The following is a 13,384-nucleotide window of genomic DNA, read 5'->3' as shown; positions in this document are numbered from 1 at the left end:
AGCTTCAGTAATTTGGTCAAAAGGATTGTTAACTTTTGTTCATCTAGTAGTTTTCTTCTCATGTCAATAATTTCACAAGCCCTTTCAGTGTTTTTCATGAAAAATACATTACGATCTTTAATAACTTTATATCTGGAGCATATTTCATACCGATTCAAACAGTTACAATTTGAATGGTTGGTGAAAAGTTTTGTCTCAAGTATCAGCAGCAATTATTTTCTGTGTAAAAATAGATTGAGATGTTTTTAATTAATATATTCAAAATACTTACAGTTATAATGAGTTCCCACTCATTGTAATTGTTTCTTAAATGACTTTTTAGTTTTGTAATGATTTCTCGTTTAGCGTCTGTGTAGTTGCCTCCAAAGTAAGTCTCTACGTTAGTGATGAATAGTTTTTCAGTGGCATACGCATATACAGCTGTGATAAAGTACAATACATCAACTGAAAAAGCCTCATCAATCTATCAACAATAGACAGGTAAATAGTTTTAACTATCTTATACATTGAAAATGAGTTAAGAAGAGGGAGAAAGAGTATATATTTTATATGTACCCATGTTGACCAGAGAATTTATGTACATCTCAAATCTTTGAGGATCCAACACGCTAGGAGCATTGGCAAGGAAATCGTCATAATACTTTTTCTTATGCAGATAAATCCATGAGGAAAATGCGTAATCCGTCTGTAACCTGCCACAAAAAAACAATTGCATAATTTTGAGTTTTTAAATTTCTTTTAAGCTGTAAGAATATTATAAAATAATTTATTTTGCCACCTTTACTAGCCCAGTAGGCTCTCAGAAAAATGGCTCGGTGTATTTGAGTTTCATACATACTACTTGAGTTTCATACATACTACTCGAGTTTCATACATACTACTTGAGTTTCATACATTACTTGCGTTTCATACATACTACTTGAGTTTCATACATACTACTTGAGTTTCATACATACTACTTGAGTTTTATACATTACTTGAGTTTCATACATACTACTTAAGTGTCATACACACTACTTGAGTTTCATACATACTACTTGAGTTTCATACATACTACTTGAGTTTCATACACACTACTTGAGTTTTATACACACTACTTGAGTTTTATACATTACTTGAGTTTCACACATACTACTTAAGTGTCATACACACTACTTGAGTTTCATACATACTACTTGAGTTTCATACATACTACTTGAGTTTTATACATACTACTTGAGTTTCATACACACTACTTGAGTTTTATACACACTACTTGAGTTTTATACATTACTTGAGTTTCATACATACTACTTAAGTGTCATACACACTACTTGAGCTTCATACTTACTACTTGCGTTTCATACATACTACTTGAGTTTCATACATACTACTTGAGTGTCATACACACTACTTGAGTTTCATACATACTACTTGAGTTTCATACATTACTTGAGTTTCATACATACTACTTGAGTTTCGTACACAATACTTGAGTTTCATACGTACTACTTGAGTTTCTTACATACTGCTTGAGTTTCATACATACTACTTGAGCTTTATACATATTACTTGAGTTTCATACACACTACTTGAGTTTTATACACACTACTTGAGTTTTATACATTACTTGAGTTTCACACATACTACTTAAGTGTCATACACACTACTTGAGTTTCATACATACTACTTGAGTTTCATACATACTACTTGAGTTTTATACATACTACTTGAGTTTCATACACACTACTTGAGTTTTATACACACTACTTGAGTTTTATACATTACTTGAGTTTCATACATACTACTTGAGTGTCATACACACTACTTGAGTTTCATACATACTACTTGAGTTTCATACATACTACTTGAGTGTCATACACACTACTTGAGTTTCATACATACTACTTGAGTTTCATACACACTACTTGAGTTTCATACATACTACTTGAGTTTTATACATACTACTTGAGTGTCATACACACTACTTGAGTTTCATACATACTACTTGAGTTTCATACACACTACTTGAGTTTCATACATACTACTTGAGTTTTATACATACTACTTGAGTGTCATACACACTACTTGAGTTTCATACATACTACTTAAGTTTCATACGTACTACTTGAGTTTCATACATACTACTTGAGTTTCATACACACTACTTGAGTTTCATACATACTACTTGAGTTTTATACATACTACTTGAGTGTCATACACACTACTTGAGTTTCATACATACTACTTAAGTTTCATACGTACTACTTGAGTTTCATACATACTGCTTGAGTGTCATACAGACTACTTGAGTTTCATACATACTACTTGAGTTTCATACATACTACTTGAGTTTCATACACACTACTTGAGTTTCATACATACTACTTGAGTTTTATACATACTACTTGAGTGTCATACACACTACTTGAGTTTCATACATTACTTGCGTTTCATACATACTACTTGAGTTTCATACATACTACTTGAGTGTCATACACACTACTTGAGTTTCATACATACTACTTGAGTTTCATACATACTACTTGAGTGTCATACACACTACTTGAGTTTCATACATACTACTTGAGTTTCATACACACTACTTGAGTTTCATACATACTACTTGAGTTTTATACATACTACTTGAGTGTCATACACACTACTTGAGTTTCATACATACTACTTGAGTTTCATACAAAATACTTGAGTTTCATGCATAGGTTTGATTAGTTTATCATATGTGTACAGTGAGCAACAATATATAAGCAGGCAAAAATGGACTTTAAGTCACCAAATATCTCTTAGAGCCTTTTATAGGCGGCTGACTCTGCCTCTTTTTGCATGTCTGTGCCAAGCCGATCGGTCAGACTAGTTTGAGAGCCCAGTAAGACCTAGGTCTAGATCAGGTCAGAGCCCGGCCAATCAGAACTGGGTGAAGTTGGTCTTGTCTGCCTCGGTGTGGGTTAGTCTCTGCCCTTTACACACTCTTTCCCATTGACGACCGATGTCTCCAATTCTTGTAACGAAAGACAGCCAACTGTGACCAGGCTGGGTGCTGACGGGCTCCGTGCTGTAGGAGAGGGCTCTCGTCATCGATGAGTTGTCCTTCTTTCGAATCTAATTTATTTTCCTCCAAGAATCCAAGAGGCCTGCACAGCCTCAGTGGCCTTATCCCAATCGTCTGCGTCCTGGGCCAGCTGGACGGGCTCTGTGATGCTGTTGCTTTTTTAGCAATTGGCTAGCTGACCGGCTTGCACCTCACAACTTCGTCAAAGTTTCGAGAACCTGAATGGTTTGTGGGGTCTTGTGGAATGGGCGAGAGTGCAGGCTTCCCATCACCGTTTGCCGCCATTTTAGTACAGGTCGGGCGGGCCGGTATTCCGGTTTCTTGCATCACAGATGATCCTCAGTAGTGAGAGTCGGAGAGCAGGGACCATTGGCAGCTGGGTGTCCAAATCCTGTTTTCGTTGGAGATGTTTCCATTCTTTTTGGTCAACCAAATGCTCCACCGGCCCAACTTCGCCAAACCAATGAGTGGCCTGATTCTACAGCACCTGGTCCTGGAAAACATGCTGCCAGGTGCAGAGGTAGATGAAGAGGGCATAACGCTGAAGCGTGTGATAACTGGCAAATTCTACTGTTTTCTCCTGTTGTTGGATTTGACGTGTGCTTGAAGGTCTGTGATGACAAATATCTGATTGTTTTTACAACTTGCTTACGGGTTGATGTGCGCCGCTCCTGTCAGTACATGTCTTAGGGTGGAGATGCTGCCTCACTTATCTTGGCAAGTAGTGAGTTTGTCTGTGCTGGTGAGGGTGGCTCGATCTTCTTCTACTTTGTACTTACAGTGGTCACCCAGCAGGCTTCTTCTTGTGGTCACCCAGCAGGCTTCTTCTTGTGGTCACCCAGCAGGCTTCTTCTTGTGGTCACCCAGCAGGCTTCTTCTTGTGGTCACTCAGCAGGCTTCTTCTTGTGGTCACCCAGCAGGCTTCTTCTTGTGGTCACCCAGCAGGCTTCTTCTTGTGGTCACCCAGCAGGCTTCTTCTTGTGGTCACCCAGCAGGCTTCTTCTTGTGGTCACCCAGCAGGCTTCTTCTTGTGGTCACCCAGCAGGCTTCTTCTTGCTCCATCTGCATTTTCTCTGCCAATTTTAAAGCAGGAACAACTTCCTAGTTATCTTCACTCCACTCAAGGTTGTCATGGAGCTCGAGTGAATCAGCTTTCTTGATTACTATATCGATAATGTCCTTACCAAATTAGCTTCCCTTATAAGCCACTATTTAGACTGGTCGAAGTTGGTGGAGTATTATTCACTCCTTTCGGTTCTGATAGAACTTCTAGATTTTTCATGAAGTACTGTAATTGTGAGAGTGAATCTTGAAGATACATTTTAGATCTTGCATCCATATGGGAGAGTATATTAATGGAGTTCTGTGTGGTAAAATGTTCCAACAGAAATGACCTTGCAGGTGCAGTCAGGGCAGCATTACCGCTCTATTTTTCCTTTGGTGTACTACTCCGCTGTAATTCTTCCTTGATCATGTGGCATACCCAATCTCTGTATCGATCTGGTTTCCTTGTGGATCAAACCAGCCTAGAATCAGGTGGGATCAGTTCAGGTGTAAGAGTCTCGAGCAGAGTTCTCTCCTGTTTTATTGGCTCGTCTGGAGGAGTCACCCCCTGATCACTTTTTTGCATTTTCTCGGCTGGCTCTTCTAGATCTGGCAGTGGTACTAATGGCTGGGAGATATATGCATTAGTGAAAGTTCTAAAGGGCTTTTGCTGATCGACCTGACCTGTCCCCATTTATGTTATGCCTCTCCTACGCTCCAGGGTGGCTGGAGCCTACTTCAGATTTTCCGGCCTAACGTAGTAGGGTTTTAGCCAAGCCTCACCCTGTATGGAAAACTGTCCCTGCTTATCTACCAAGTCTGTGTGGTTGGCCAAAACTTTAAGGTTCTGGTAAAACCCTACGAACTTGGCTTGTAGCTTGGGGTTGTCTCCTTTTTGCCTGCATTTGATTGTGAGCTAGACCGAGTTGTCTGGTGCTTACAGAAGTGGCTCCTCCCTGTCGTTTTGTCAAATGTTTATCTGGCTTTGCAAGAAAACCTCATGCACAGGTTGTGAGTCTTTTCTAGACTCTTACAGCGTGCTCACTGGTAAGGGAAAACTCAGTCGGTAGAGGTAATTCTCTTGCTGGACAACCTCAGCTCTTGCCTCAGTATAACCATATTTGCTGTTTTGCCAGTTACGAAATGGAGGGTGCCTTAGTAAGTATGACCTCATCAGCTAAGTAAGAAATGTGTCTCACTCATCTTGTGAGTGAGACAAACAATAGTTTTTATTGGTGTAGCAGCGATGTAGCGCCATCTCGGTCTGGGCTGACCGGCACCACTAAGCCTCTTAGCACCTGTACCTTGCTTTGCAGCAATCGTTCGTGCCGATCCACCCAGATCAGTGGCTTACCATCTACTTAGACTATGAGTTGCTCAAATTCCAAGAAGCATCGGTGAGCCGCCAGGAAAAGGCATGCCTATTATGGCCTCTTTGCTCAGGTAGCTCACCCAATTAGATGGGAAGTCTGATATATCTGTGGAACGACTGTTTCGTCTCATCCACCAACAGCTCATGGCTGTCGCACTTCTCGAGCTAGCCTATCTCACTGTAGTCACCAATGTAAAATAATTTATTTTGCCACTTTTACTACCTCCACGTAACTCAAAAACATGATTCATTGAACTTGAGTTTCATACATATATCTGCTTCGCTTATGATGTGTGTACAGTGAACAATAATATAAAAGCAGGCGCAAATGAACTTTGAGTTGCTAGATCTCTAGCAGAGCTTTTCATAGGCGGCTGGCTCTGCCTCTCTTTGCTAGTCTGTGTCGAGCCGAACTGGTCAGAGTTTGGTCAAGTCAGTTTGGTATACCTCGGTGTGAGTTGGTCTCTGCCTGTCACAATTATATTACTCAATTACTTGAGAATTGACCGCAGCTACTAAATATTACATTGGTTTAACCTAACTGAAATGTTCCATCTAATGCTCAAAGTAACATTTGCCAACTAACTTTACCAACTAAATTTTGCATATTGACATGTGCCATTTAATATTTGCCAACCAATATTTGTCACCTAACATTTGCCGATTAAGGTTTACCATTTTACTGTTAGAAACGCAAAGGTTTGACATTATGGTACCAGATACATATCTATATTAGTTGTTACTGCTACCCGTAGACCTATTAACTATACAGTACAGGTAATAGGTCTTTGCTGCTACCCAAGTAAAAATTGGTTCCTAACTGGTGACTGCTTGATATAGGTAAGCTGATAAGGTGAGGGATATATGCCACAATATATAATTGAGAGGTGTTGTTATTTGTTAGCGCACTAAATATACTGTGCGGTTTGCACTCGCGGAGTTTTCTGACCTTGTTCACTTCACATCAACTAACTGCTTCTGAGACTATTGATACTTTTGGACTATTGAGTAGAACTTGATCTAAACTAGTTAATGTATTCAAGTTTCAGCTTTGGTGTGAATCACTTCCAATCTGACATCATCTGTTCATCTGTTAGTAAATTCTGTTAGTAGAACCTTAAAAGTTAGTCTCTCAAATCAGCGCTTGGCTAATCTCTTTGGGGTTAAACAAATGTGGAGAAACAAAAGCTGGTCTTTTTACATATTTGATTAAAATGATAAATTGATAGCTAAAAATGGGAATTATTGATGGTGGATTTACGCTTGATAGTAAAACCTGTTATTTTAATTCTATCAAGCTATATAACCTCTCTTTTCATGAGTATAATGTTTCTAGTTTTTAAGCAAATCTAATCGTTCAAACGATTCATTCTGGCGATGCATTCCTTCATACCAAGTTATTGTAAATCCAAATTTTTCCAAGATGTCTTCATTTGTGCAGAAAACTGCAATTTAAATGGGGGAAGCTAGTGTTAAAATTCATTACTGGCCAGCTGAATGCGCCAGAAGAAGTTGTTGCTCAGCTAGAACAAAAGAATGTTTAACGCTGTCCTAGAACCCCCAAGCATTAGCAACAGCTTGTGGATAAATTTATTTTATTTTACGTGAATTTATTTTAGTTATTTTTTGTTTTTATGAATTACTACAATTAATCAATATCTGACAGATAGTAGGTTTATATTAAAATATATGATGTAACTAGCATCATCTAAAAGTAAGAACATTAAAGAATTTCTACCAACTTACCAAAATATAATTTTTTTTATGACTTAGCAACCCATTATATTGATAAAAGTTACCAAATCATGAATTGTTATAATTATAATCTGTAGCACTGCCAATCTTTAAATTACAGATTACGACAGTATGTATTGCACTCTCTTTACGCTGTAAATATAAGCTAGAGTCTCTATGATAAGCAAAAATAAATTGCTTGAGTGTAGAGATTTGAAAGGTGGATGCTGATTGGTCTTTCACAACACTGAGTATCATACTGACCGGTGCAAGACGTAACCATATACTAGTTCCTTTGTTTCAGCCTTTATCAAGTCTTTCGTGTTGGCACTTGAGGCCATTTCTGCTGCCGTAAACGAATGAAATAAGTGTGTTACTCTTACTTGACTGAGTCTTTATTGTCTAGTTATGTCAGATCCGCTATAAGAAAGCTGCTTGTGAAGCCATAAGCTATAAATAATTCAAATGTTTTTTAATATGAACATGTCTTCATTTCTATTTCTAGGTAAAATACCATTTATGACCATTTTAAGAAGCGCAGCGCAGTAACTGTTGTTATTACTTTATTTTATCCATATAGATGAGCTCAACGCCAATTATGATAAAACTGAAAAATCTATTTTGCACCTTTTTTTATCTGAAGCCTGGCGAGTTGTTCAATTTGTTGTTTATAAAACTCATGTACACTCTGTATACAATGATGGACTCTCTGTATACAGTCTGTATACAATGATGGACTCTCTGTATACAGTCTGTATACAATGATGGACTCTCTGTATACACTCTGTATACAATGATGGACTCTCTGTATACAGTCTGTATACAATGATGGACTCTCTGTATACAGTCTGTATACAATGATGGACTCTCTGTATGCAATCCATACAGTATGCAATTAAAAGTGGTCACTGGGCAAGAAGTTCCCTCAAAAGTAAATAATCCAATTACAGCTAAAGAAATATCTGTCTATTTACGTGCTTTACAGATAAATGAATTATTCACATACTATGACGGTAAAGATTTTTTTCTGGCAAAAAATAATAAAATAATTTGTAAAATAATATTTGCTTTATGATTGTTCACATATTTCAGCAATCAAGTTTATGGTATATTTTAAAGGTACATTGATATTTGTAAAATTGATTTAATGTATGTATTTCTTTGCTTAAGGTACGGTCGAAACTTTAATAAAACAAAAACTGAAATTCTAATGATAAGGAAGCAAAGAGTTTATTTTTATGTGCCACTGGTGAGAGAACACAACTCTGAATATTAACTTTGTTAGTAAAATAATATCCACAACGATTACAACTTTCTCCTTAAAGCTGATTCCTATAGTAGCCATTAAACTAAATTTTAGTACAAATACTATTTTGCATCAGAAAAGTTTTACATAATTAAATTTAGTTAAACTTTAGGAATGTAGTTTTAACAAGCCTCCATACCATTTCATAGTTTTTAATACAATGTAAAATGATTTTCTGCTGAAATAAAATATATTGCATTTTATCTCGTCTGTTGAAAGTACAAAGAGATGATAGTGTGTTAAAAGGCAGGTACAACTAAATCTTTGCAGATCTTTATTCAGATATATAAACATATTAACACTGTAGCTGCTAATATTATTCAAATATATAAACATATTAACACTGTAGCTGCTAATATTATTCAAATATATAAACATATTAACACTGTAGCTGCTAATAATATTCAAATATATAAACATATCAACAATGTAGCTGCTAATATTATTCAGATATATAAACATATTAACAATGTAGCTGCTAATATTATTCAGATATATAAACATGTTAACACTGTAGCTGCTAATATTATTCAGATATATAAACATGTTAACATTGTAGCTGCTAATAATAAGTCAACTAAGCAGTCATCAATCTGCTAAATAAATCAGCAAATACCATACAACGAATATGAAAGGGTGAAAAGAAAGGTAAATTAACCATAAGACTTGGTCAAGGTCACTAACAGATATATTTATGAGGCTAGTTAGTAAGCCCCAACACGATCTTGGTATCGGGTATTTTGAGTTGGATAATTAGCTCGATGACTTTGAACGGGTGCTCTGTAGTGTGTGTTATCAGCAGATGCTCTGTACTGGGTGTTTCTATTAGGGGCTCTGTAGTGTGTGTTAGCAGATGGTTGTCTGTACCCTGGTGCTGGTGCATAGGTTTTTGGAGCTGTTAAAGAGCGGAGTTCACAACTCAGCGGTGCATCAACATATATTAAAACACAGAAATGAGTTATCATGCCAACTCATAGGAAAGCCAATATCAAGATACAGCAGTTAGATGTTTAGTTCAACGGTATAACTTACTATGAACATTTCTGGTCTCAAAGCTTGATCCATAGCAGTTCCTTCCACCACAGCTTGGAACAGGGTAGTTACATTGTCTTGTTCTCTTTTGTTGATATCCTTGAATAGTTGCCCATGATGACCAGTGCGACCATCCACCATCAACTGAAAACAAGCGAGACGCAATTAATTTTGCACTCCCATAATATAATGTCAAGTGAATAAATGGTAATTATTGTTGAGTTAGTCATTTGCACCATGCTACTAACATTTCAAACTATTAAAATACTTGAAACCATTTATGAATATTGGAATTTGGAGCAGGTAAGTAGCACTTTTCAAATATATAAAAATATCTTTAAAAACTGGATGTTTTGATGTTGTTATTTTGGTAAATGATAAATTACAAAAGTACTAGGAAGAGTTAAGATTTAGATACAGTTTAGTAAACTGTAACTATGGCCTGTTTTCTTATCTTCACCAAATACTACACAAATATTTCTTATTTTTATTTGTAGTAAGACCTTTAGAAAAGCTTTTGCAATAAAAACCCTGTTTACTTACTAGGTTTACCACCGTAGCATCTTTTCTTGCTGTAGCTGGGACCATTACACTGATGGACTGAGTTTCCATATCCATACTCTCTTTTGGATAGGCACGTTCTGTACCTGCGCTGCTCTCCCCATCCACAAGTCGCTGAACACGCTCCATAATGCCCCCACTCAGACCAATACTTGACTACTAAAATTACCAAAAATTAGCTTTCAGTTTAACACTTGCTGTTATGTTATAAGTTCATTTGATTCGAAAATAGAATAATAAAATAGAATGGTTTGTCTTCTCTTGCCATAGTTGATGAATATAAAAATGAATACTATTCGCTCCCTGTATCGTCAACTACTAGACAAAAATAGTTTTTAAACATTTTTGTGATAAAATGAGGTAACAAAATTTCTTGTTGATGTTATTCAGCAGCTTTATTCTATATGAAATTATAAACAAATTATTTGTATCATTCATCATCAGTTGAATTAAATGATTGAAAAACTTTCAGTTTAATAAAAAACAAATAGGTATAAAAATTTGTTTCAAATAGATAAGAATTGTTGGATTAATGTAGTTTTAAACCTATAAAAAGTTTAAAAGAAATATCAAAACAATTTATAAAACTTACTGTAAGACTTCTGAACAGGCGCTTGATGATGAGTGGAAGCAGGTGCTCTGTAGTTGGTAGCAGTAGGCACCTGATAATGTGAAGGACTTGGTGCATACCGTCTAGAGGATGCTGCAGGGTAGTTTCCTCCAGACTTGTAGGCACTTGCTAGAAAAACTGGAAAAAAATTCAGCTCATAATGAGACATTACTAAGAGCATTCTGTTTGAGCTTGAAATGGTATATTGCAAAATCTTTTAGAACCTTGTGAAACGGAAGCAAGATCAACATTGCATGGTTTCAGTACGTTGCCCGCCACACACCATTTATGAATGAAAAAGTTTTTTCGGAATGAATGTTTAGGCTTTTAAAATTTTTGAGTCGGTGCTATTAATTGAATTCACCATCAATTATATGTGATGTCCAGTGTCTAGATGTCTAGTGTCTAGATGTCTAGTGTCTAGATGTCTAGTGTCTAGATGTCCAGTGTCGAAATTGATAGCAAGCCGCAAAAAGTTTAAAATATTACTCTCTGCTGCAACTGCTTAGAATATTACCAATTGATTATAGCTATGCCACATAGAGATGGCATTCTATATAAGTTGCTCAGATTCTCACAGTATTGATTACAGTATTACATACTTACCACAGACTGCAGCCAAAGCCAGAGAGAGGACAACTTTGCTACCTAAAAGATTGAATAAGCTCAATGAAGATATAAAGTCTATGGCATAGACATAGAGATCTAGTTGGTATAACTATAGTTATGATAAGCTTAGTGAGAAACTCAACTTACCCATGTTTAAACTGTGTCTCTATTCTGAGGTGTATAAGAGAAGAGTGACTTCTGTATCAACTGTCCTGACCTTTTATACTGTAGACAAGGTAATAAATCAAAGTAACTCATAGCTCATTAATCTTCTTATAACATAGTAATTATAGTACGAGTCGAGTCGGCAAAAACCCAGGATTGACGAAGCGAACTTTAATGGATGTTGCCATCACTACTTCATTGCATTGTGCTGGCACGTGGGAGAAACTTCAAAGGAAGCCCACAGGTTGACACTTAGAATGGTTCATTAAATCAGCCATCCATATTAATTTAGGAAGTGAATGTAATAAGAGTTCGAAACACTAACGTGTCATTTTGACAAAAACTGGTCAAAAAATATTTTATGGAAGTTGTTTGGCTATCGTTTATCAGGTTTATTGACTTCCAGCTCTTGGGTAAGATTTAATTATCACATTCCATTTTTTAATGTATCTCAACATCATGGAAACCTTTGCTTTCAATAACTTGCGCTCATATTTTTTTTGCACCATTCACAAACTTGTTAATGTTGATGTTGGCACCTTCAACTGTTTAACAATTTATTTTTAACATCTGAAACTGTGTCTTTCTGAGAAATATCTCCAAAATAAAATTTACTACAGCCAAAGCACTTACACAAATTATAAAAGAATTTCCTTTGGTCTTCAAAAGCTGCAGCTTCGAACCAATTGCTAAACCCCTTTACTGACCTTGGAATCTAACTAGTAGCAAGCTTGTTTTGCAGCACGTAAGAAAACCAACTAAACCAAATAATGGCACCAAAAAGCTTTGCAGTCATTCTAGGACTATAATGTCATACCAAAATAGTTAGCAAACATTATGCTATACTTTGCTTGCTTTTTACGTTTAATTATAAAATAAAAACTTGATTTTAGTGAAAACCTTATAAGAGTTTTGACGTTTTTAAATGAATGACCAATAGAAGACAAAAATGTGACCCCATAAGCTTGTCTGAGCAGAAATATGAAACAAGAACATAAATGAGTTGTCAAAACTTATTTAAAAAAGATCTATAAATGGCGCATATAAATCACTTTTTAACATGCAGTGAGCCAGGAATGAATTAAAAAATATTGAAACCTTTTCCGAGCTCCAATGGAAGTCTGCATATATACAGTGTCCACCCGCCTATCTGTCTGTCCACTCACCTATCTGTCTGTCTATCTACCTACCCATTTATCTGTCTGTCTACCCGCCTGTCTGTCTGTCCACTCACATGTCTGTCTGTCTGTCTGTCTGTCCATACACCTATCTGTCTGTCCACTCACCTATCTGTTTGTCTGTCTACCCACCCATTTATCTGTCCGTCCACCCGCCTATCTGTCTGAAGCTACACTTGGCGTTTAGGAAAAAACATCATTTTCAAAATTATCCAAGCTCATGACTTTTTTCTTAATAAACTGACACTCTACCACCTTACACAATACGGAATAATTGGGTATTTACTTATTGCACCTGACGATCTCTCAATGTTGAAATAGTTTTATTATGTATTTAATTGGCGCTGATGAGAAGAAAAGATGAGTAAACAGATTTGACACATAACTTGTGGATGGCACACCGTTCAAGGATACAAGGCTCTCTGGTTTTATCAAAGTGTATCGCAAGTGGAAATAGATACCTGGTAATATACATGTATATTTGATGCATAAACTATGCACATGTATTTCTAATCATTTGATGGCTAACTGCCAGCTGTTTGCCCAGTGCATCAAATTTATTTATTCCTAATTATTTCAGCAATATTAATCAAGTATCCCTAACCCTGTGGCTGCGCAAGTCGGACCCTGTCAACGCTGAGCGAGAAATAATAGTTGGATTGTCAAGCGAGTATCAGCCACATCGTCAACTGTGGGTTACTAAACAACAAGCAGTTTACCTACT

At 36.5% G+C, this 13,384-nt stretch overlaps 1 protein-coding gene across 1 annotated transcript; it reads right to left on the bottom strand.

The window, feature by feature from the left end:
• Positions 1-8,762: 8,762 nt before the first annotated feature.
• Positions 8,763-11,493, bottom strand: LOC137396481 (uncharacterized). Its single transcript, XM_068082777.1, has 6 exons — positions 11,465-11,493; positions 11,315-11,356; positions 10,691-10,846; positions 10,081-10,257; positions 9,538-9,681; positions 8,763-9,400 (listed from the first exon to the last, which is right to left on the bottom strand). Exons 1-6 carry the CDS (start codon positions 11,466-11,468, stop codon positions 9,210-9,212), a joined length of 714 nt encoding a protein of 237 aa, XP_067938878.1. The 5' UTR covers positions 11,469-11,493; the 3' UTR covers positions 8,763-9,209.
• Between the last annotated feature and the right edge of the window lie 1,891 nt (positions 11,494-13,384).

The sequence above is a fragment of the Watersipora subatra genome, chromosome 5 (assembly GCF_963576615.1).
Source record: "Watersipora subatra chromosome 5, tzWatSuba1.1, whole genome shotgun sequence".
NCBI classification, from domain to species: Eukaryota; Metazoa; Bryozoa; class Gymnolaemata; order Cheilostomatida; family Watersiporidae; genus Watersipora; species Watersipora subatra.
Note: the sequence above shows the minus strand (reverse complement) of the source record. Positions and strands in the feature narration are given on the sequence as shown.